Source organism: Platalea leucorodia (assembly GCF_965183815.1).
Source record: "Platalea leucorodia genome assembly, chromosome: Z".
NCBI lineage: Eukaryota > Metazoa > Chordata > Aves > Pelecaniformes > Threskiornithidae > Platalea > Platalea leucorodia.
In genome coordinates this window covers 44,437,749-44,464,095 of record NC_138858.1, presented here as the reverse complement: position 1 = coordinate 44,464,095, position 26,347 = coordinate 44,437,749, and the positions used below count along the sequence as shown (strand labels likewise).

General features: G+C 37.9%; 1 protein-coding gene across 1 annotated transcript in view; it reads left to right on the top strand.

Annotated features, from left to right (window-relative positions):
• FRMD3 (FERM domain containing 3) overlaps positions 1-26,347 on the top strand; it is a gene marked incomplete at both ends in the record, with an annotated part of 146,547 nt that overhangs the window by 64,880 nt on the left and 55,320 nt on the right. Inside the window, 3 exons of the mRNA XM_082335597.1 lie at positions 3,059-3,163; positions 15,918-15,960; positions 24,794-24,872. Coding sequence (XP_082191723.1) covers positions 3,059-3,163; positions 15,918-15,960; positions 24,794-24,872 — 227 coding nt within the window. The remainder of the gene's footprint in view (positions 1-3,058; positions 3,164-15,917; positions 15,961-24,793; positions 24,873-26,347) is intronic.

The window sequence follows — 26,347 nt, the reverse complement described above, 5'->3', positions numbered from 1 at the left end:
TAGAACAGTATTTCTTGTGAGAACACTCATTACATTATGTATGTGCCTATTTAGCCACTTTTATCCATCTTGAATCTTTTTTAATATCTGGTAATGAATCACATGGAACTTGAAGCCTGACTGAGTAGCACTATTAACGGAAGTGTATACTAACCAAGGATGAGGTTAGCTAGTCCCTTTTGTGTATCTTTAGAGGGCTTAAGGATTCCTAGATCATGAATTTAGCTCGGAGGCTTTTGTTCATTTGCTCTTTTTTGTTTGGTTTGTTTCCATCATCTATCTTTCAAGCAAGAAAACCAGGGCATCAATTCATTTTGGAAAGGGAGCGTTGTTTGCTGTATTGAAAAACGCCATATGTGCCCTAGACATTTATGAGATTCCTCAAGAACTCAAAAAACTTTTGTGATTATTTAGGTGGGTGAAGCAAAGGACTTGTTAAACAAATGGATTAGAATGTGAACCTATAGAAGTTAGCAGATTTACTGACTGTTCTTCCAGTAACACCCTCTAATGTTGTCAGATGAAAATATTAGTCTGGTTTCCTCATTTCCAGTGTTTTAAAAACTGGATTTCTTTTGTACACTGTTGTCACTAAAATCTACTTTCATGTTTGACTGTACTTGAGTCACCTAATAGCTGTTATTCCCCAGTTCTATTTAGTTCATTGTAGATTCATCTTAAAACTGTGTGCAACTTGACTTTCACATCTGTGTTCAAATTTTTTCTTACTGCCTCTGTATTGAAATGTCACTATGCAATTTTGTCTTAATATTTTGACGGTCTTGCTTATTGCATAGTCACAAAAGTTTGCAGACACTTCTAAGATTTTACGCTAGAAAACACTTCATTGAGATATGACTGTATAAGTGTAGACCTTTTTTTGTCAGTCACAGAGAGAGTGGCAGTTTTCTTTTTGTACTTTTTTATCTTTGATACCGGCTTTGCCTTTTGAGGAAAGTTTTCTCTATGCTGTCACTAGCATGCCTGTACTTGTAACTGGCTACAGTATAAAAAAAATTCAGTGCATATGTTAACCAATTTTAACAGAAAACAAGTCAGTTTTTAAATGTCCTGAGGCTGGAAAGAAACAATTGCAGAAGAAAACCTGTTGCAGCTATGTTACAGGGAAAAAGGTAGCAATGCAGGAAGCAAAGCAGGAGGTTGAGTGAGCATGTAGAGAAAAAAGACAAATTGGGTTAACATCCTTTAAAAGTGGCTGTTTAAAAATAGGAAAACAAAGTACAGAAATACCATGGTGCAGACAAGGCAGTGATATCCTCCAGGCAGGTAGTAACATACAGAAAAGTAAAGGACACATAGTGAGGGGTAAATACATAGGAGATGGAAGGTGGAGGAAGAAAGGAGTAGCAGAAGTAGATGGCTTACACAGTAGAATGAGAAGCGGAGGCCCCCACATCTAGGAAAAAGAAATCTATAGGGAAATTAGCAATTCCCTTGTGGCTGGAAGTGAATTCGGGAGGAGAAAAGGTCCATGTGGCAGGGAGGGGCATGGCCACAGGAGCCCCGGCGCACTGGAAGGGCCGTGCAGCTCTCTGTCGGTGCTTTAATGGAGGGTGCTTTTTATTTAGTTAGTCTATTTGTTCATTGATGGGAGCAAAAGGACAAGCAACTGCATCCATGTCAGAATTCCTTATTAATTGCCAAGATAAAAAAACAGAGCAGTAGTTCATGGATTGTGTTCTTTTCTAGCATTCCAGTCCTGAAGCATGTCTCATTTTTTCTGTGGGAAGCAGTAGGTCTCACTGGACAGTAGTGGTCCTGAGGCCATTCCTTCCTCTGCCCTTTAGAGTATGACCTTGAACAGGTCACGGTACTATTTTTGTCTCAGCTGCTCCTATGTGAAATGCAGATGATAACAATGTCAAATTTTGTAAAGTACCTTGAGAAATAGAGGAGGTATCTGTTCATTTTTGCCTAGCTGTGCTGTTTATGGTTTAAATTGACTGTGAGCTTCTTAAAGACAGGTTGAATAAGGCATAGCATTAAAGTTTTCAGAAAGTCATTTGGAGGAACAATTAAGTAATTTTTTATACAATGTGATTGTATATCCTCTGTAATTTCTGTTTTGTAGACATTAAAGAGCTAAGTTCAAGTTGTTTCATGTCAGCAAAAGGTGGAGTCTTGCAGACTCACTACCTGGTCCACAGCAGAGGCGTGTCAGCGCAGGACCAGGGTAGACAGATAGAGGGAAAGAAATGTGGAGACTTGACACTGCAACGTAGTGAGGCATCTTTGTCTGCTCAGAGTGGACTGTTTTAGGAGAACAGCTTTAGCCTGGTGTTAATACTTACATGCATCACAATTAGAAAAAAAAAATCACATTAGCTGGATCAGAAGAAACATGAAAATTCATGTAGGTTCTCTGTATCAGGCAGTAGATTAAGGAGAAATGAAGCACAGTATTGGAATTGAAGAAAGAAGAAATAAAGAATGAGATTGTTAACTAAACATCATATGTACAGTAAGTTTTGTCAAGGCTATAGTTACCCAGTGACAATGCAAAGATGAAAACATCTCTTTCAGTCATTGGAGCATTTCTTCCTTGTACTGTAGTGCTGTCTGGGAATTAAGGATCAGGTCTCTCTTGCTGTGGGCATTGCATAAAGATCCAGTAAGGTACTCACTGCCAAAACTGCTTGCAAACTTGGGGATACAAAAAAACCACACAGTTTTGAAATTCCATATGTAAATGGGTATCTGTTATGCCATTATAGCATCAAGTGGAAATATGGTTACTAGTAATACATGAAATGTTAAAAGTGTGCAGCTATTAGGGTAGCATGAGTTCTCCTGAGGCCGAAGTAGTAATGATACTTTCTTAATGAATCAATTTGTGAATGTGCAGGGAGTATATTGATCAGTAATCTCCTGCATCTTTTAGACAAGATGAATGCTCAAACCCTTGTCCTCATCTGAATAACGACAAATTTCCTGTGCCGTTTTCCTTGACACTTTGATTAGATTTTTTTTTTTAATATTTATAGACAGCAAGTTCAGAATACTCAGAATAATGTATCAATTCTTTCTCTTTTTACAGAGGGAAACTAAAGGTCAGTTTCTCATAGATCACATCTGCAACTACTACAGCTTGCTGGAAAAAGACTATTTTGGCATTCGATACGTTGACCCTGAGAAGCAGAGGGTATGTATATGAACTCTGACTAGATTTGCTTTCAAGTAATGCTAAATTGATTTTTTTCTTCAACAAGCAGGCAAGTTCTAATGCAAAGTTATGTATCTCTGAGGGTTTATACTCTGGCCATAATCCATAGAGGTCCCTAAAGTGGCATTATTAAATTAATTTTCCCCTCAGTTCATATATTTAGTTTCAGGTAAATTGTTATATTCTGATTTCTGTAGTTCTCCTGGGCATTGAATATAGAAAAAGTCTATAGGCATGACTCAGAGGTAGCACAGGGTAGCTCTAGGCTCTGGCAGTGCACTGGAATTTGGGATTTCTATTTTTCTGTAGAGTATGCTTCTTGGGAGGTGTAGGCAGGAGTCCTATTGAGTTGTAACAGCTAAAAGCAGTCATGCTATTCCACTTTTCACAGGGTGCATGGACTTAGATATCTGTAATACACAAAATAGGTATGATTTCTCAGGTTGTGGGGGGTTCTTCAGGTTAGTTCTCCCTATGAACATCTTTACATTTGTGCAATAAAATTTACAGGCCTGTGCTCTAGGCATTTGTGTGGACAGTCATGAGTCATCTCTCTTAGGTGGAAGGTGGTCCTGCAGGTTGCATTCTGTAGGTGATTTACTACTTCTACTCCCTGTTTGGTTGCAGATGATTGTTACTGTTTGAGAGAAGGAAGGGATGGTCAACACAGGAAGCAGAAGTCCTCAGACAGTGAAATTAAGAACTGCTTCTTCACCGTGTGGTCCTGCTGATCTCAGGATTGCGACTTAGATATGACTTTAAATATCATGGGGGCATATACGGGCATTTAATCTCTGGAAATGACCACCAGTTTGAAACTGCTGTGATTCAGGAGGAGAAAAACATTTTGCTGGGTATCTCTTGCTACACCCTAAGTAGTTTTGTCAAAAATCACTGGAATTAGGGAATCACTGTCTGCTCAACCTTACAGAATTGCAATAACTTTGTGAAGCTGCAGCAGGTCATTTCCATTGCATCCTCCTTTTAAAATTAAAATAATTAACAGAATAATTAGCAGTTATTCAGACCAGTGTACTTAATTCTTCACAATCATTAAAATTATAGAGGTGTTCACCTGTTTGGAATTGATAGGAGAAGTAGGTGGAGTGCTGGATTAGACTATAATTAGGTAGGACTTAGTGAATACTTACTTTCGTTGGGCCTTTCTCTGACAGTCACTCAAAAATTGCTACAGAAAAGTTATTTTACTTAACAGCAATCAAGAGGTTTTTTCAGTAAAAACTTCAATTTTTTTTTCCCAGAAAACTTTAAAAAAGTGATGCTTCAGAAAAAACTCTAAAAACCCACTCCCATTGGGGTACCTGTTATATCATACCTTCTGTGGTTCCGATGTTTCAAAGAGCTGTTAACTATATTGACAGATTCGCTGTGGTATCTTATTCTTGTTGGCTATACAGTTGTTCTTTTACATCTTGTAGTATAGGTAATTCTGTGTTAAGTTTATGGAAGATTACAGTTTATACTGAAGCTTAAGTTTTCTCTTGGTTAGTAGTAAAAAACAATCTGAGAAAACATTTGTGTTCTTACCTGAAAAATCTTAGGTCTTCATTTCCCTTTATATCCAACCACTAAGAATACTGTGGCCATCCTGTGTAGGAGGGTGGCTTGTATCAACTGGCCCACTCTTCAGTTGGATTTTGTTAAGCAAACTTCTTAAGCTTACATTTTCCATACGTGCATTTTTAAATGCTGATTTATAATTACTCTCACGTTTTTAAGCATATGGATAACTTCTCTAATTGGATACTAATTCTTGATTTTAAACTCTCTCATGAATTAGGACATGCATTATAAGGTACATTTGTCTATACAGACTTAAATGCTCTGGATGGTGAGTTGAAAGCAACATACATTTTTCTGTTAGGTTTACTACAATTCATCAAAATAAGCTATTTTTACATGCAGTATCTTCTATTGTCCCTTTGTCCTGTTCTGTTGTTTTTTTTCTTTTGATTTTTTTTAAAGATTGCACTTCTACATATTTATACATAAAATGCTTTCCCTCAGAGTGGGTATTTCCTCTGCAACAAACTCTATCCTAAGGACTAAACTGCAGACAAATGTTATAATAAAGGGATACTGGTTTTATGTCATCTGGCTCTTTTGAATCTGTGATCTTGTTGAGGTTCACTTACCTGAGTCTTACCTCTGTATCAGATACAGATGCATGAATACCTCCCAGTCAGGAGGAGGAAGACTGTGAAACTATAATAACAATTCTTCTCCCATCAGCAGAAGACTGTTCTGAACTTTTTCTGATCCTAAAGAAACATACTAACCAACAGTCTCCTAGTAGTATAATAAGCATGGGACTTCATGAATTATTATGCTGGTGCCCAGGCATTGTAGCTAGATAAACTTCACGAGGAAATGGCTCAGTAGGAAACTAGAGGAAATCATAATTTTGAAATGATGAAGTAGGTGATGGCTCTTCCCACAGTTTTGTATTTATTTTAACAGTTGTGAGCTTAGCTGCCTGAAATTCGTGTTAACAAAAACCTCTGAGATTACAGAGGAGTACTTGTTTAGGTATGTGGTTATAGAGATAAGCTGTAGCAAGTATAAGATGTAGTGGGGTCACAGGAGAAATGTCACATCACCGTAGCCACCTTACAGGAAAAAGTACTTAGAGCTCTGTAGAAGAGATTTCTGAAGCTCTGTGGAATTCTTGCAGGTCCCACCAAGGAAAAAGGAAGAGACTTTTCCTGTATTAACGTGGGTTGGTTAGATCTATTACAAAACAGAAACAGTAGCTCAGTAAAGATCTGTAGGTAGCATTCACCGAGAGTTCTTTCTAAAGTTAAATCTGGTGATTTGGCTGAGAACAACTGCTTTGAAGGGAAGTGATAGTTCATCCTAAACCAGTTCAACAATGTGTGTGACAATGTACTTCAGTGCCCCATAGGCAAATAAAGTGGTGCGGCACAATGAATAAAATGAATATTGCCTGGTCTGTTTTTGGCAATAAGCCACCGGCATGATGTGGCTATGACAAAAGACAACACTTTGTTTGCCCCTTCTTAGGATTGTATTTTCAGGAAAGTATTAATGTCAGTACACCCTAATGAGCCCTCAGCTATTCTGATCTAGATGTCTGCATTTAAGAAAGATCAGTTTAACTGAATCAGGAGAAGGAGTATTAGAAAGATAAAGAAAACAGAGAGCTAGTTTTTGAGACAATGTTAAGAAGGGCATAACCCATTTAGTGCAGCAAAGCAAAGGATAAGAGGATATGGTTAGACATGCATCAGAGCATAAAGTAGAAAGAAAAAGAAAGTTTAAGCAAGAGAGGTGCTTTCTTAATTAAGCCAATGATGAGAGCTGCAGCATCTGGAACAGCTATAATGGAGGTAACAGAACAAAATTTTTGACTAGATTTGTAAAGAATTTTAAGAGAGATCTCTATAATTTTATGCAAGTGGTTTATATTAAACATTGACAGAGATAGTGACTAGGCACCATCTTCCAAAGTCTCTGTCAAAGAATATGTAATAAAAGCTGAAACAAGAAAGCATAACATTTTTTTTTAGGAGAGTTATTATTGATTCTGATGCAGGTAGCATACAATTCATGTTGCTTTGCCCATTTTCTTGCAAGTGTTGAATGCCTCTGTTGTAGTTTATATTCCACTGTATAGTCTCTGTCTTTGCACAGAAAGGGCTATATCTGTGGTTCCAAATGAAACTGCCAAAATCATGCATTTAATTCTGTCTTTTAGTGAATTATTCTTGACTAGCTCTTTGAATAGTTAAGCTATATGACATCATAGTGTATTATTATATAGTGTACACACACATACATACATACATATATATATATATATAAAAATATTACGCAGAATTACCCCTGCTGGCATTTAGTCTGCCAGTGATGCTTGCCTCCCTTTTATTTGTATGTAATTTTTTTGTGTGAAGGTTACAGAGTTGCTCCAAGAGCTTATTTGCAGTCCTTTTGTTTTGTAATCTATTGAGAGAGCTCAAGCAGGCAAAAATACCAGCTTTAATTCATCCTAAATGTCTTCCTTCAGAGTATGCCACCAAAATGTAACATTTTGACTTGGGAGTGTTGAAACACTTGACTGATTTTGAGAATTTAAAAAATGAGATGTTTCAATATTTCAGATGTTTCAAATGAAATGTTTCAATATTTGTGTTTAGAACATTCAGAACTTCTGACTATGTGAAAAATGTAGATAACTGAGCTAATTGTCTTAGGTTGGAACAAAATTTTGAAACGTGGGAAAAGTGTGGTGGGAAACAGCTGTTGTTTTTATAGGTTATTTTTCAAGTAAGTTGTAATATATACTCCTTCCTTGCCCCAGCCTCCCTTTTATAATAATGCTTTCCTTCTGCATAAATAAGTATGTGGATATTTTAGGCATACTTAAACTTTGTAAAATTTTCTATAGTTTTCCATTTTGTATTCCAGACCAAAAAAGAAACTCTGGAAGACACTCTTAACAGAAGGCAGCATGGTAGCTTTTTTAATATCTTTGGATAAACAGGAGAATAACAATGCCAATGACCTCAAATGGAACTACCAGTTAAATACTAGGTTCTACACCATACCTGCTGTTTTATCTTCTAGCATCACATTTGGATGTTCCTTTGAGGAAACTGTGCCTGAGGGTAGCTTCAGAAAAGCCAGGATTGTACTAAAAGTATGCAGTAAATTGCAGTATGCCATTTTATGTCTAATGGTACTATGCTGGGAACGAATGAGTTCCTAGTGTTTATATATTAACTATAGAATTTTTTGAGTGGATTTCTGAGAAAACTAGGTATATGGGTTCACATTGCCTTTCTCTCTGACTCTCAACTGTAGTAACTTTTGAAGCCAGTTTTGGTCAAATTGGCTGGGGATCTGTGTCTCAAACATCAAGTTCCTTTAAGGTTTCATGAAAATAAGCTGCCACATCAGGGGAGTAAAACCCTGTTATTCTTCTCAGTGAGGTAAATGCTGTAGGGCAAACCCACTCCATAGGGAATCTATAGAGAGCTGAGAGACACTGTAAGAACCCAGAAACCATAATTTGGAGCTTGTATTTTTTAGGAATAAGTAGCTTCAAATAGGAGACATATGTGGAGGAGGTGTTACTGATTCTGCTACTCAAGGAACTACCTATTGATACATTTTCATGTACTAGCTGTTGTACTGAGGCCAGTTATCATACTCTCACCCTTGAGGAAATGCAGTCTGGCTTATTCTGTGCCAGATACTCTGGGATGACAGAGCACTTTTTTTGTGTTTTTTGAGCTGGTAGGAGATGGGAATAGGGTGAAATAATGCAGCTACTGTTGAGCATCTCTCACTAGAGAGGATCCCTTGTTGAGAGAGGCCACTGGTATTGAGGGCAATGGAGGATTGGGCTGAAGGAAGATGGTAGTGTGGTGAAATTTATTAAGTCCCTTCAGGAGGGCATCTGAGCAGCGATTTAAAGTTGGAAATACTTAAGTTTAATTTTTTTTTCCCCCAGTGGGTGGATTTGAGCATGTGCTTGTGAGTATGTTTTTGAATGTGAAAGTATGAGGTGGTAGTTAGGCAGAAATACCTTGGAGCTACGCATGGGAAAGGTTGGAAGTATTAGGTGTTATGAAAAGGCTTTGTAGGACCCTGAAGCAACTGTGAAGTCTCACCAGTCACTGTAGAAATGTTTGAGATCGTAATCATCCTGAAGCATTAAGGTGCTTTGTCATTTGGATGTGCTGCACGGTTAAATGGGAGCAGCACAGCAATGCATTGGTTTTAGCTCTGTGCATGTATGCCTGTCAGTATGAAAACAAAGCTTTCCAATTAGTGAAACTGCTGTATGAACACACTCCCACTATGCAGCTAATCTTGGATGGTGGCTGCGAGTACACTGGGATTTTCTGGCTTTCCCAGAGCACAGGGCCTGGCTCTGTGCATTGTTAGAAAGATGACATTGAGCACTATGAATTTACTGATACTCCTGCCAGTCTCCCCCTTGAGAACTGTCACAAATAGAATTCTCATTTTGCTTTCAAGCTTAGATGCACTGAAAACTGGTAGGCACCGCTACACACAGGTAGTTTTTTGTCAGATTACATGTTTATTTCACTAGTAAGGCTGCTGGGGAGTCCCATTTGTATTTTAGAGCACGTCACTTCCAATGGACCTGGACACAGTATTTGTTTAATCCTGTAACCTAAGTTGTTCCTTAGGGAACTGGGACCATTGTCCCAGCATTTACTAGAGAAGGAGACTGGAGCCTGTTGTCTGAGAGTAATGAATTTCTTTATCATGAAGTAGCAGTTCTGTTTATAATGGGACATGTACACAAAATGTACAGCAGTGCCTCATCAGAGACCTTTTGAAAGGGTCAGCAAGTCTTGGGTGCAGCTGATCTCTGCTTTAGCAACAACAGCTATTTAATCCATGCTCTAAAAAATGTGCACTTAGTCCCACATGAGGGCAGTGAAGGTTGGCAGGAAGGGACAACAGATAATTTGCAACCTCAGTTTAACAAAGCTATGTCTTTCTTTGTGTAATGACTTGTAAGGCTCCATATGGCTATGTAAAGGGAGCTATCTGGGGCCTCTCCAGTCTCTTTGAAGCAGGAAAGCAGAAGTATTGTAGGCTGAACACCAGAGTGACTGAGCCATAGGTTAATTAAAATTTTAATGCTTCTCTGTGCGTATGAATCTCTCCTCCTGGACAGAGTTATCACAAAAATTATGTGCTCTTGCACAAAGTCTTGCTGTGACCCTGCTTGGTGTGTGCAGTTTAGGTCATGCTGTTTCAAAAAAATATAGCAGAACTAGGAAAGGAACAAGGAAGGCCATGAGAATTATAATAAGTAGGAATGGATTTCATATAAAGAGACATGGGTTAGACTAGAATAATTCAGCTAGGAGAAGAGGTGAGCAAGAGAGGAGGGGTGAGAGAGAGAGCAAGAGAATGAGCAAGAGAATGAGGCAGAACAATATGATGCAAAATGGCTTGGAGATGGTGATCAGGGAAAGATTGCCCTGTAAGTCTTACAACAGAAGTAAAATGCCCTTAAGAAAATTGTAAAGCAATTTCTATTGAGAAATAGTTTTAAAAATACCATACCTAGTCATAACATTAATTGTTATAGCTGCCAAAAATATAAAAAAAAAAAGTGTTAAAAAAGAGTGTTCAGACAAATTGAATGAAGTCTACAAAGACTTACAAACAAATTGTAATGGAGGCTGGTGGAAAAAGCCCAGTGAACACAATGGCAACTACTACTATTGTTCTTTTTCTAAGTGTTTGCTTCAGGCCATTTTCAGGGACAAAGTGCTGAGTTAAATGGATACTTGCTTTTACCAGTAGAGGTGCATTTATGTACTAAACAAAATCTTGACACAAATGAATAGTCGTGTGAATATACAGATACACTTAATTCAGCAGTAATGCTACTAACTGAAATATCTTGTGTGAAGATTAGTAAGCTTGTAAATTAAATCATTACGTAGGCTATTTTAATGTAAATAATTTTTTTTTTTTCCACCAATTGTGAACTTTTTGGCTGTGAGTGCATGGTGGCTCATGCATACATCAATATATGCAGATGTTATGGCCAGATGTTCAACTAATGTAGAGGTTATGGATCAGCTGAGCTACTCCAACTTATGGCATTGGAGTTTCTCTGAATATTTTAATTTAATAGGAATATCAGAGTGAGAATTTGGAAATTTGTTTATTAAATTCCAGCTCAGAATCATACAAACGGTGATTCTGTTCCAGTGTATGGTACTGTTTCTGGACCAGATTGATTTTTGTGATAGTGATGTGCGTTGTTTCTTCCTGCTTAGCATACCACTAACCAGGGCCGATGCCCTGATTTTCAGAAGAGTACAGAGGAACAGCTCCTTTGCTACAATAGAACAATATTGATATTCTTGGTATAGAGGTTCTTGAAGGCATGAAAAAATGGTGTCAGCCTCAGGGCATGAAGAAGGAGACATGCAGGGTACCCTGGGTCATTTGGCATCCCTTGTGCTGGTATAGAGTGGGAGCTCAATTAATTCCCCTGTCTAAGTTTCCATTAGATTTGGGTACTGTTACTATTTTCTTTTTTAGTCTGACTTTTGGCAGGTGGTGATCTGGTGCAAGTCACTGCCTTGAGGCTAAAGCAAATTTATTTTGATTTTGCTTTTCATTCAAGGAAAAGGTTAGGTATTAATTTCCAAGATTAATATAGGGTTGAGGTTTAAATAAAATTAATTTTATTACTTTTCTAGCACTGTTTCAGTGCATGTCTCCATTCTCCTGCTCTCTCTGTCCATTAAACAAAGTCTTCAAATCAAGTCCTTGCCTGGCTAGAATATTCTTGTGACATCTGCAGGTTCCTCTGATTCTCTTTTACTGTATGCATATCTGAGCACTTGACTGAGTATTGCTTGCTGAGGGGGACTTAAATATTCACAGCATTTGGCCACTTTTGATTGCCCTTTCATTACTGCTCCTCTTGCAAAGATTGGGACTAAATCAAAAGCCTCTTGTGTTGGAGGAGGGGAGAGACTTTTCACTGAATTCATTGGACTTCTGGTTGGCCAGGTCCCAGGCACCTGCTTTGGGTTTGTCAGTTTTTTAGGAGGTGGGCTTTGATTTATGCCAGTCTTAGACAGGAATTCATAGGAAGAGGAGACTGGAGCACACATCTTTGCACTGTAGAGTGGCTGCTGCAATGTAGAGGAAGAACAGTGTGGGGATTTTAATGACACCTGACCCCTGACAAGGGCTGTAATAATACATATGGGCCATTGTGTCCTCCTTCCTCCCCGCTTCTTATTATAAAACCCTTAACCCTGTGCTATAGTGAGACCAAGCTCAGTCCTGTCTGAGCTTCTCAGTGAATGACTTTGTTCGTAACAGGTTGTTGGCTGAAATGTCTTTACTAAAAGCACATCAGTGTTTGTGGAGTTAAATTTACTTTCTAGAATGGTGCTTTTACCCTTGCATGGTGTCCTTGCTCATCTTGAGCTTTTGCTGTGGAAGCTGGTAGTGTATCAGCTGCTCAGCATTTGTGGGTAAGCAAGAACACACCTGGCCTTGCTAATGACTACTCAGTGCCACTTAAAGGCTGATCAGAGGTGAGGGCTGTATTTAAAAAGTAAAAATTGCCCTAGTCTGAAACACAGCATGCAGTTGCAATGAAACCTTAGTCAGAAGGCAATTCTCAGCATATTTTAGCATCCCAGGACCAAAAGTGATATCCATAATAGTTTGCTTACTCACCACTGGCACTTGAAGCACCAAGACTCGGTAGCTATCCCATGACTGACCCTTTAAGTATCTTTCTCTCTGCCTTCTGCTTCTGTGAGGACGTCTGCCTGACCATCCAGATACCTAGCTGCTACCCAAACCTTTTTCAACAGAAGAGATTAGAAATTAGCAGTGCTGAACATGAATCTCCCCACAGGATCATTGGTAGTAGGTGTTAACTGGATTAGGATCAAAGTCTTTTCTTCTCCATTGGGCAACAACCATGTTGCTAACGTGCCGTCAAAGAAATGGGAGGCTCAGCCTCTGCAGGAATGATTTCTGATGATCCCTCAGTACTATCAAATATAAAGCCAAGCTCATTTGAGGGTGTAGGCCATCATCCAGTTAAAGCAGCCTTTATGGACAACAGTGTGAAGTAGCTGAGGCAAAAATGAAAGTGTGTAAAATTGTTGGGTTTTTTTCCTCCCCCTAGTTTGCACATTTTACTGCAAGGAGAGAAATTAAAGATTCTTGTCTCTGGTTCCAAGTTTACATCTGACTTGTTTTGTTTGTCTGTTTTGTTTGTCTTATGAGGTGTTAGCCTTACAAGAAAGAATTGGAAACACCTATGGTCTGTTCCTGCAAGGCAGTGTGGCATACAGTAGTAATGAAAATTTTTTGCAGTTGATGATTTAAAATGCTTTTAAAATTTGGCCTGACAAGCTAACTTGAAATGTTATATTTTCCTTTCATGTGAGGATTTTTTTTCTTTTTCAGCAAAATTGTTAAAAAAAAGATTGATACATAGAAAAAGCATTTTGAAAAGCCAGATGCTTTTCAAGTGAAAATTCCTGCAGAAACCCTTCGATTAATTTATAGGAACCTTAATCTGGTCCTAGCTATAACAGCTAATTAATCTTGGAATAAATATAGCATGAATACTCTGTAGTAGAGATGAGGCACAGTTATTAATTATTAATAGTCAATGCTGTAAGGCTGGAAGATAAGTACTCAGGGGAAAATCTTTCCTAAAACTCAAATTGAAATATGCAAACAAATATAGGGGTGGCTGTTTTCAGAAGTACTAGCAATGACTAGGTGTTTATCTTCCCCTGACACTCAGAGAGCATTAAGCTAATTGCTATGTCTTTGAAAATCTCCACAAATTATAAAATAACTTCTCAGTTTTCTGGAAGATTCAGCTGAATTGCCTACACATTTGCAATCTTCCACCAACGGAAGGTCACCCCAGAAATCTGAGCTTCTAAAAACTGCCTATCAGTTCGTTGACCTCCAAGTGAAAGTCTAGACTGCTTAATTGCTCAGTGTCTTTTCAATCCATTTTTAACCCATTAAAGTCAGGTCTTAGTGAAACATGTTTGCTTTTGGACATGTTAGCTAAATCTGCGTTCTGGCGTTTTGGTGCACTGCATGAGGAATTTCATCCATGTTTCCCCTTTTTCATTATTCATATGGTGAATTATGAGGGTTTCATATTTGTAAATTGCCTTTTTTTACCTCTGACTTTTTGTTAGAATAGGTAATTGACTTTTTCAAACAGCTGTAAATGCTGACCCGGTCTGTGCTAATATTTTAGCCTGGCCTTTCAAAAAGAAATATCAAACAAATTGTTTTGTGCTCCTGCTAGATGAACATAGTGAGATACCTCTTAACTCTCAGTTCCCTGGGAACAGTACAGCACGGCTCACTGTCCAAGTTCCTCTTTTCTGTCTGAATCTTCAGCTAGGACTGCCTAGATCCTGGTGGAGGTGGGGTGAAGAGGCTAAGGAAAGTAAACTTGCATATCTGTGTGTCTTGACTGGTTTCCTATCTATGAATTCATTCTGGATTATGTATCTTTAAAGGACTGCAGACTCTATCAAATTTCTGAAATTGCCTTACCTTTTTATGAACAACTCTCACCCCCCATTATTCAGAGCAAAATGTATAAATAATGTACCTGTGTGACCTAAAAAAGAATGAAATGAGCTAGATATTTCTGGTAAGTTGGTGAAACAGTCATTGCTTTCTCAATTCTGTTTCTTTCTTCTTTTGCCCCAAAAAGAGAGATACTGAGGAGAGGGAAAAGGTGAAGAAATGGTGTGTCATTGTTTTTTTTTGTTGTTGTTGTTCTTGATTGAAGATTGGGGGTTTTGTTTTTTTTTGTTTGTTTGTTTTTTGGGTACCAGGGTTCCATATCAGTCTCTCAGTGGTAAGTGAGCTTCAAACAGAAATACGTAGTAGTGCTTATCTCCAATATTGCTATAAACTATATGCAGGAGCCATAGCATATAAGCTGCAGATATTTGCAAATGTTTTTTCCAAGGTATTAGTCTTGTCAAGAGTTCTGTTCCAGAAAACTAATTTACAGTTACCCCTGATTTTGACTGAATTCTTAAGATGTCATGATTTTTAAAATAATAATTTTCTCTCACCTATTAACAATTCCTGCAGAATATCTTCCCCTGGCCTTTCTCTGTAGTAGAATTACTGTGAGTTATCCGGAAAAATAGTAGCTGATGTAGGATATTTTAAGTATTACATACGGTATAAAAAATGCTAGGTTTTCTTTTTGCAGTAGGTTTTAGAGCTAGACTGAAAAGGGTTAAAAATGAAACCCCTTAGTGCAAGGCCTTCCAGTGTTGATTATGCTTATTAAAGCTGAATACTATGCTTTTTGACCAGCTGCTTCTGCAGCACAAATCTCATTTTAGTGTGGAGATTTTTTGCTTACAGGAAAATTCCTAGTACAAATGCTGTTGGCTGTGGTCAGAAGAGGCACTTGAATATCAGCATGTTCTTTTGTCAATCAAAACATCCTCCTGAACAGTTCAGCTAGTGTTAGCAGGGGATGCACTAAGGCTCTTAACTAAAATGTGAGCTTAGCTTTTCGTCACAGAAGCATCTGAGCTTATTTTCCAAGAGAATAAAAAAATGAAAGTTTTCGTGCCGCTGCAGTCTTTCCCCGGAAAGTTATACACCAACTGGTAGGCATCCATACCTCTGTCTGTCCGCAGCATAAACATTTCATGGAAAAGTACACTCTTTTTCCCTTCAGATTTTTAGTTCTTGATAGAAAAGAACAATAGCTTGTATTCTGAGGGTGCCGACTGAGAATACAGTATTTACGCATGCTTTAGTTATAAGAACTGTAGAAGACAGCATTAAGGAACAGATGATATTAACGTTTCTTAATAGTCTGTCCTACTGTCCAATATGATCATTCTTCTAGAAAAATATGGCTGAAAGTGTAAGACTGAAAGGTCTGCTGCAAACTAATCACCAGAGCCTGTCTCCTTTAAATTTGTCTCTACTAAATCTTCTAACCAATGGTAACATCAAGCATGCTTATATGGTGCAGTTCCAATATTGTAACAGTATGGAGGTGCTTTTTGCAGTTTACGTATGTCTCAGTGAAACAAAAATCCTACTTCCTATTTTTGGTACCATATACATCTACAAGGATGTTGTTGTCCACTGTGATCTGTATTAAACTCTGCTCTCTGCTTTGCCTTTCCAGCACTGGCTTGAGCCCAACAAGTCCATCTTCAAGCAAATGAAATGTAAGTGCTAAGAGCTCATGTTTTCAAACTGCTTTTGAAATTCCCAAAGGTTTTCCTGTGCTTCCATGCAGTAATTCAGAATATGCTTCATTGTTTCCTGGTGCAAATAGACCCTTCATTTGCTATCTATCTGGACTCCTGAAAACTCGACGCTACTCTCATTTCACTGTCTCACAGTGCTCTGCACATCAAGAGCTTTCGATTACTGCTCAAGGCTAGAGACAGAGGCCAGCTGATGTGTGTGGGGTGGCAGATCTGGTGGGAAGACCTGCATGTTCTGGCTCTCGTTTTCAGTCAGATGCAATCAGCCACTGTGAGATGGCAATAAAATATGGAGTGTGGCAATCTGCTTCTGGGTCTTTCTGGTTTGCTTTCTTTCTGCTGCCCCCTGCAGAGCATTGGTTTGAGGTCATTGTCACAGTCCAGCAAACTCAGGTGCTATGGGTTAAGTGGTGAGCTTCTGCCACACGCAAATGGAAAATTACAATCGTTATTTAAAAAAGACTCCTCAAAATAGGAATGTGTTATTTTAATTATCGTTTTGAAATGTTACAGTCTGGCTCATTATTTCCATTAAATGGGCCAACTGTGAAGAGTTCTTCAGGAAACAGAACTACTTTGGTACTCAGAAGTTTATATCCATCAGCTGAAGAAAGTGTTTATTTGGCAGTTCTGGAGACTTGATTTAGGACATTGGGAGTTGTGTCTTGTTTAATCAAAGCTGTTGTCTATCTGTCTACTTAGTTTGTGAAATGAAGGAGAATTTTACTCACATGCTTTGTGTGCAGTTGTTTTCTGTTTTAAGCATAAGTACAAGGTGTCTTTTGTGTGAGAGGTAATGTATTTCTTTTAAAATGTGACAAGGCTTAAGAGATTGTCTAATAGGTAAAAACAGTTAATCCTGGGTGTTGTCTGGACTACATGTAGTACTTCAAGAAATTCTTCCATGAATGCAGCAATAGTATATATTGCAACATGGGCATACATGTGTATATAAGCATGCACACATATACCCAGCATATTCAGGGTGAACTGTTTGTATCTAATGTTTAGGTAGCTGGAGTGTTATTTGGTAAAAAATAAGTTCAAGAATGTCAAGCTAAAACTAAGTTGTGCTCCTCTGCAGTGCTAGTGAAGGAAGAAAAGAGGCACTGTAATAATTACAAATTATCTTTATCTCTTTCTTCCTTCCAGCGTGTTATCAGAAATAGAGTTTACTCAAAGTGTCCTGTAATCGGCATTTGTATCACTGCTTTCACCCAACAAAGCATAAGGGCTCATGCATCTTCTTGTACTTTGCATAGCAACATATTCAGGAACTCTGCCAACAGATGCACTGAGAGTGTTTTGATTTATTCAAAACAACTCTATCTGCATAAATGTGTTGCCTAGATGTGATTAATGGTACTCCATAAATTTCATAGATGTAGTGATGTGGTGGTCTCATCAGAGGACTTGTGTGGCTTTTGGGGTAGAATCCTAATCAAAACTCTGAAGACTGAAAAATGAATGCATAGAAAAAAAGCAAACTAAAATGCAGCTAGTATGAGGTTATTTATCACGGTGAAAAAGTCTCAAAAACAAGAGAAAAAGAGAATGAAATGCTAACAAAGGTGTTTTGTTATCAGCCGTAGATTTAGGACACAGAAGTAGAATTAACTAATGTGATTGGCTTTTCATGAGGGACTTCAGTTTAATACTAGTGTAACTTAACTTTATCTTTTGTAACAGATGAAGGACTTTGGTTGCTACAATAACCCTCTAAGAAAACAAGACAAGGATATATATATATTTTATATGCATGTGTAGAATCCATGTAGATTATGCATAAGATGCATCTTTTGCTTCCGCGGGTTTAAAGGACGTTTTTGTAAGCATTTCATGTCAGGATTGATATGAAATCTGATTTATTTTTCTAAAAATGTGCTATATTAATGTAGGACACTAAACAATTTCTAAAGGCACCCAAGGTTAATTCATATTTTACCTAAAAAGATTCAGTTTATTATGAAATGGTTTAGACTCAGAAGAAGAAATTACCAATATTCATTTGAAAAGCATCACAGTCTCAGGTGACACAAATGAGGACTGAAATTAGTAGCACGTGGAAAGTGTAAAAACTGAAGCAATGCAGTGACTGGTTAATAGAACATACATAATGTATATGACTTCTGGGAGAAATGGTGGCAGAAAGCTATTCACAGTGACTGTATTAGATGGAGGTACCCTTTTCTTTCTTTGTCATTAAGCAATTCAGAAAACATAATACGGAGCACTTGCACACATGCAGCAAAATTTGAAAAATGCTGTGTGCTTGATCTCAGCTACCGTTTGTGGGGAACTTCATTTTCCCCCAGCACAGTAACAAGTTTTTAAGTGTATTTATTCATGCAGCTCAGTATTGACAAATATTCAGAGCAGGAAATGAATGACTGGGAGTAGTGTTCTAATACAAATTTCAGTAGGTACGGGATTTCATGAGCCTCAGCAGTACATGAATCATTCAGGTATAATCCCTCTATGTAGTCAGGTTATACAGAAATCACAATTTGGCAGCTATATGTTTCTGTTGCTGGGATAGAATGTTGTATGTTTGAAGCTCTGAAGTTTGCATAGGATCTTGTGTGATGCACTACCATTTTAATATCTTTAGCTTTAGCAAAGACAGCTGTAAGTTCATATTTAGTAATACTGGGACATGACAGAAGGAATCTTCCAAAATATTTTATATTCTGTCTTATCACATACAAAACCATATTTAAATGTGTACTGGTGCAACACAAGAAGAATCTTTTTTGTCTCAGGATCTGCCTTTGCATTGTCCATCTTTACTGAAAAGTTTGTGTCACAATATGATGTGTAAAGTCTGGGTCTGTGCCTTAGCCATTTTTACCACTAATTTTGCCTGTGAGGGGAAATTTTAGTCTCTGAGAAATGTCCTGAACCACTTCCAGTCTTGTTTGTATTGGTTGAAGCCAGTTGGTGACTAGTGATCAGTGGCTGTGAGCACCATGCTTCCAACAGTTGTGTTGAAAAATTTTTTGGAAGGTTGCCTAAGCTAGCTGCATCTTTGTGTTCTAAAAGACCTTTTAAAACCATTTTTTCTGTTCTTCTGCATGTTTTTGTGTACACTTATTCTCTCCCAGGTGCTGACAGTGAAGTGTCTCTCCATTTGGCTGTCTTACATTTTTTACTTATTTTCTCTCTAGGAATGTTTTGGTGTAAATCCTACTGGTCACATCACCACTAACGTTTAAGTAAAGAACAGAGTTCTCCCATGCACTTTCTCTCTCTCTTTTTTCATTAATTTTAAAGGTTATTCTTTATAATAAGTATACAGCTATCCTGTAACCTGCTTTGTGGGAAATGTCCAGCTATATGCATTTTGTTCTTGATAACAGTGGAACAGAATCAATTTTGTTGCTCTGATGTGGAGAGTTAGAAATGTACATGGTTTTCTTGCTGCCTTGCATCTCAGATGATCTGAGAGAGTAATGCAAAAAGGATGTTCTCCTGTGTCAGGCCACTGCAGTTTGTTAAGTTAATTTTCTTAATCTCTAAAGCTGTCATAAAATGTGAAAGGAGATGGAATGAACCAGGGGAAACAAGAACCCAGATGCAGAGATGGGTTGTGTAAAGCTTTCCAAAGATTCTTAAATCTCAACAAACTTGTCATCAGTGTTCGTGTCTCAGTACAAATCTGAAAAAGAGTTTAATCAAATACAAGGTTCATAAATCCATGCACAGTGAAAACAGGAAGTTTTGTGTGATTCTTCAGGCACTAGTCTGAATGCTGTATATTCTTTACCTATGATCCTCATGAAGACTTAATAACATGCTTTAAAGCGTTATTATAACTGTGTTGTCCCATGTAACTTGCCTTGTGTTGTCCCATAAATAATTGAGTGCAATGAGGAAGACCCCACAATTTGAGGTTTATGATAGATTAGGTATCTCTTATCCATAAAATAAAAACACTGAGTAATGCTCTGTCTGTCATAAATATTTTTAGCAAATGGTATGGATAAACAGCTGGTTCATTTGGTAAGGGAAGAGGTACACGGAAACAACAGCATATGTCTTAGGGTTCCCCAGAGATCCTCCTGCAGCATCAGTGAACATGAAGACTGTTTGAGTGTAATGTTTTTGTTTTTTTTAAATGAGCACTAACTTTTGGTAGGGTAGTGTAGTTCAGAGAATATGTAACATCAAGGAGATATGCAGGAATTTTTCTGCAATGTTGCATTCTCAGGGCTATGAAGATAATTTAAACATCTGCTTTTGGCTTTCAGTAGCCATCTGTACTCCATGTTTAATCAAAAAAACAACACTGCCAGTACAGCTCATTACAGAAGCTAGTATTTGTGCTGGATGAAAAGCAAGTTGTTAAAAACAAACAGGAAACCTTCCCAAAAGTGGCAGCTGAGAATCTTCATCCTTCTCCCTCTTTGGTTCACACTTCTACATCTTCAATCAAGTTTTTCACGAGCTTTTGAAAACAAATTTTCTCTTACATAAATATTTTTTTCTTGTTTCAGATTGTCTTTCTATGAAGAAAATGGTAATATGAATGTGTAGTTTTTCTTAGGCTTATCATTCCTTATAAGCCCTTCATCTGCATAGAAGACAAATGATTCAGTGGGCTTTGCTTAAAAATGAATGCATGTGAGACTCAGTCTCTTATGCATTGGTATCTGTGCCAAGGGGTGCAGCTCCCATATCCCTCTCTGTTTTGGTCAGGGTGTTAGAGGTTTGGTTTTTAGCTAGGAGATCCTTACTGTTTCATGTACATTGAATAGTTTGTCTTAGTTATATGCAACTGAAATAAACCCTAAAAACATACAATCAGTTGCCTGGAAAACTTCCACACTGTGCGTGTAGTTCCTTCATGAGGGTCTAGATCATGACTGGTTTCAGCATTTGATATCATTTAAATGTTTTTATTTGTTCTTTTGCCTTCGTCTCTTATGTGCTGTTAGCACATAAACTGGCAAATTAATAGCCCTATTGCAATGGAGTTTGCAGTCAGTACTATTCTCCACACTGAAGTCCTTTGAAATTATTGTAATTGTGAATCTTTTTTGGTGAGAAAGCAAAGCCTGTGATGTTAGGAAATTCTGACAAACCCTTGGGCATTTCACTATACCAGCTGCTCCTTATCTGACAGATAAAGAACCACTCTGAAAGAAAAGGCTTATAGCTATTATAAAACTGATTATATTCAGGCTAGTTCTGTGCTGAAGAAATGTTCTTCTGCAAATTGAGTTCTGTTTTGGGAAGGTTTGTTGTTAATGTTTTCGCTTTAATGTGTGAGTAAGTGGTAGAAAGTAATTTTGCTTTCAAGGAATTGAGGAATTGTCTGCTTGACAATCTCATCTCTTGAGCTGATAAAATTCACTGCCTGTCTTGCCTTCCACTACAAGAGTATAGTGAATGAGCGAATATGAGCTTCTCCTGTGTATTTCTCCAGTGCTGTAAAATCTGTAAGACAAAGGCCTTACTAAATCATCAAATGCATTTTTGGAGGAACATGAGGCTTGTGATCCATTTTAAAACTGAGAGGAAAGTGGATAGCTGTGAGGGTTCCCCCCTTCCCCTTTCAATGTTCATTGTTTGTGGCTGTTTTTCTAACTGGAAAAGAGGAACAGAAAAAGAGGATCCTGTTTCCTTCTGTAACTGCAGGGTACCTTCCTATCTCATCTCCAGAGATGAATTGGATGGAGGGGATCATATTCTTTTTAACATTTAGAATTGCAGGTTGGGGTTGTGCCATTCTTGCAGGTGTTGCTGAGAAAGGATCTCTCTTTAGCAGGCTGCAGCAGCCTTGTTTTGTATTGCTTCCTGCACTGCTGAGGAGGAATATTGTTACAGAAGCTTGAGTCTAGCAAAAGGTTTGCAAAGTAGGCTGCAAACTGCCTTGCCAAATTGCCTACATATTCTGTGAATTGGTGTATACTTCTGTCACGTACTGTCTTTCTGCCACAAGGAAAACACTTCCTGTTATAACTTTTGCTATTAACTGAACGTGGGCTATTTTTTAGTGCAGTGTTTGCTGTCCTTTCCTCACTATGATACTCTTTGCTGAGGCTCTTCTATCACATTTTTAAAGTGGAACCATATTCTGAAAGTGCAAATTTTTCTCCCTTGCATAGTTTTAAGAAGGCTATTGAGAAGAGACAGAACTATTTATGATGACTTACGTTATCTTTTGCTTTGTCCAGGCAACATGACTCCTTAGTGCATTTCTGGATGGCTGTTTTCCTTCCTGGGACATTGAGTTCAGTTTACCTTCTAGTTTGCCATTACAGGGCAGGGAGGACATAACAGTGTCCTCTGATTTGCAGCCTATTTCCAGTTACTGAAAGACAATGCTGCGGTCGCATCTAAGATTCCAAAGCCCAGAGAAAGCAGTCTGAGTGTTTCTCTTGCCTTCAGAGGGCTTGTCCAGATTTGGTTAGCTTGAATGCTCAAACCATCCCTAGAGAACACTTAAGGCTTGATTTCCTTCTTCCATTTCCTCGTTTGTTTCTGTTTGTTATTGTTTCCTTGCTTTCTTTTTATCTGTATTTTTTATCTCTCCATCCCCATCTCTTCTGACATTCCTCCTTGTATGTTAAATGAGTAGTTATTTAAACAAGTAAAAAAAGAAAGAAATCAGCAGTTTTTGTTGAGGCTGACCATACTTAAAAAAAGTGCAACATGATGTCTTGAAAGGGGAAAATATTCCTTCATCTTCAAAAGATATTGAACCCTCCAAAAGATACCAACCATAACAAAAGATGTAATGCATTGTTATTTTCTGTTGCTTTTGTACATCACATGGAACTATGTGATATCCAGAGATGTGCTTCTGGAAAACCACACCATATAGGTAAATACTGCAGTCAAAGTAGCTTCCAGAATATCACGATTGTTGAACTAATTTCCACATGCAGTTTATACAAGCCAGTGAGCTAGTAAGCTTGAGGACATGGTACAGTAAAATGTTCTGGTAGCTTAGTGATTACTGTTACAGATTACAATAACTAAGATGTAATTCTCTATTTTGCGTGTTGTTTTTCTCCATTTTCTCTGTAATTTTCTTTGCCCTTTTCTTCTGCCTTCCCTTCTTTTCCTCCTGTAAAAGCACCATCTCTTCAAAATTTAGGAAGGTTAGATTGGCTGTGTGCATTGAGTATACATTAAGGCTAAGGGACTTCTAAAACTGACCAGAATATTATAGATCTGCACTTTACTATGAATTAAAGTTGCATGGATGCTTTCCTTTAAAAAAACAAAACAAAACCCCCAAACCCCAACTTATTAAAAGTAAGGGTCTATGAATGTTGAGTACTAGTGTAAATGTATGCAGAAAGTTAATTTCGTAGTTAAATATTCTAATAAAAGGATTATCATTCTGCACTCAGGTCTGTAGGACACTCCCAAATGAGCACAGTGATCACATGTTCCTGTTTTGTCTGAAGCTTCAGCTTTTCTTCTCTTTCTGTACATCTAAAAATGGCTGTGCTGGTAAACACAGGTAAAGAGGACCCTTGCACGGCTTACTGTGCTGAGGCCCTTGCTGCTTGGACAGAAGTTCTGCCTTGGTGCTTGCTCCATCCCTGTGCTCTCTCTTGGTGTTACCAGCAGGCCTGCCAGTTACCATGGCCTGTGTAATATAGGTGGGTTTTTTCCCCACACCATTTACCTTTTGAAGATGCAGTATTTTCCTTCTCACTTTGAACTGGAATTTAGAACATGGACACTACCTGGCTACAGATAGCTCTGAGGGCTCTGCCTACCTGCGTATTGTGCTTGATGTGATATTTTTAAGCCTTCTACTTGGTTTTCACACGTGTTTTATCCTAACATGATTATCACAAGGTGCCTCTTTCATTAGAATAATAGTCTTTGATTTGCTTTCTGTCCCTCTTGTAATTACTAAAAGATCACTGGCCTAGGGTTAGATAATATTTTGAATGCTATCAAAGATACAACAGTGGGATATAAAAGCTGTGTTCTTTAATGTAAAAGTGAGAGACACTGATTGCAGAATTGAAATAATTCCTGTTACTGTGACCTTTCCCTTTCCCTTTCCCTTTCCCTTTCCCTTTCCCTTTCCCTTTCCCTTTCCCTTTCCCTTTCCCTTTCCCTTTCCCTTTCCCTTTCCCTTTCTTCTTCTCTTTCTTTCCTTTTTTCCTCCCCTCCTCTCCCTCTCTCTCTCCCCCTCTCCTTTTTTTTCTCCCTCCCCTCCCCTCCCCTCCCCTCCCTTGTCATTTCCTTTCCTTCTTAGTAAAAGTATTGTACTTAAGGCCTGGTATTGATACCGTAGCTCAGGACTAGGTAATAGTCTTATTAAATACTGGAAACAGAAACCATTCTCTTGTCTCTAGCTTCATTAACCAAATTTAATTAACAGTTTCTTCTATTTTGTAGTTTAGGCATGATCATTATCAGGAATAACAAATATACATAACACCTTTGTATCTCATTGTGACAAGATGCAGTTGCTTCCTGTTTATCAATTGCCAAAAAAAAAAAAAAAAGAGCAGCCCAGATGTGTTTTGTACTTCTTGGATCCAACAATAAGCCTTGTGAGGTGCAAAACCGTTTATAAATTGATTTGCATAGGTTAGCTGTATTTTGCATGTGCTTTGGCCTCCTTTGTCATATGTTTTATTCTTTTCATATGTATATATAATATTTATTGGTTTTGTTTGAATCCCAGCCTGATGTTTCAGAGCTAACCGTCACACAGGCTACTTTGTAAGATTCTTGGAGGCCACTCCTTCAGAGTGGCTGAGGCAATGTTTGTTTGCTACTGTTCTCATGCATTTTCTTTATAATGTTTCAGCTCATCCACCATATACCATGTGCTTTAGAGTGAAATTCTACCCACATGAACCCTTGAAGATTAAAGAAGAGCTCACCAGGTATTTTTTGTTTGTTTGTTTGTCCATGCATTTAATGTACATCGTTAACAAGTTGAAAATAAGACAGTTTGTTGCATAGGGTAGGGTTCTCACTATTTATGCTAAAATACTGGAGTGGACAGATGTTTGCACTACTGATAGCTTCTTTATATATTGTGATACCTATGGATTTTTAAAAGCAGTTTAAGAGGACTTTTCTATAGCATACAGAGAAGTAGTGATGCTGTTGAAGGACTTTCAGAAAGAGAGGCAATGGTCAAATGACTGGGCAAGGGTTATCCTGACTCTTCCCTTGGCAAGGATTGTGGTCTTGAGTTCCTTTTGCATGTTAGTTTTTCTTTTTTTTTTTCTGAGAAATAAGCTGTGAAGTTTGATGCGCTAATGGCCCTAACTCTTTCAACAGGAACATGAATAGCCTTCCTGAATTTTCGCTTGTGTGTGTCTTTAGGACCACAAACAAGATAGTATTTTTAAAGTACTGATAGACCTTTAGCAAACTGATGTAGAGGCACAATATATTTATGTTTTTAAAGTACAGCTTCTCTGGAGATAAGAAGTCTTGTTGCTTACACTGGAATTTTCCAGCCTTTGCTGTGAAAACACACCTGTGCAACAGATCAGTCATACTTAACAAATGGGAGTTTTGTCCTTCCTATTAGCCATTGTGAATATTCTGTTGCTCTGGGTGTTTTTCAAGAAATGTACTTGGAGGAAAAAATGTAGGAAAGTAACAGCTCTTTTGACTTCTGCACTAGCTATCTAGTACTGTATGTACGCCTTACCGCGTTGTTAGTCGGCAGGTCACACTTCTGACTAATAGTTGCACGTTGCAGAAGCACAGAGCACTTGTTGTCTTGAGTTCTTCATTGATGCTTTCCCCAAACCCTGCAAATTCTTATGCTCACGAGTCACTTCATGAATGGGAGTGATCCCATTATCCCTGGTCTTACAGTGAAAGTTTCTGGAACAGCTTGCATTCTGCTGAATGGTAAGTTTATAGTTTGTATAGAGCAGCTGGAACATGCAGTTCATGTTATAGATGTTTATCTTTGGTGAAATACTGAAACTGTTTAGCTGAGTGAACAGGTTGTAAACCAGGAAGCCAAGGGATTTTCATTATTTGTTAGTGTTTGTCCTTGGATTAACATTTTACTTTCCATGAGCCAGATTATAAACTCTGTATAGACCTTCCTCATTCAAGAGCCTTAATTAATTGATTTTTTTTTTTTTCTTTTAACTACTTGGATACTCTCCCAGGAGAAGTTTTATCAAAATGCAAAGCACCTAGAATTAGCTCACTGAAGTGTATTGTGCTGTCAGTATGTTTTAGGCTTTGCTGGAACATTTAAAATTAATTTTTAAAGTCAAGTTGCTGTATGAAAAATGTTTTATGGTCTTTTCTTAAAACTAATACTATTAAGACCTTAAAAAGGAGAAATAATTTCTCTTTTCATAGGTCCACCTTGTGCACGTGA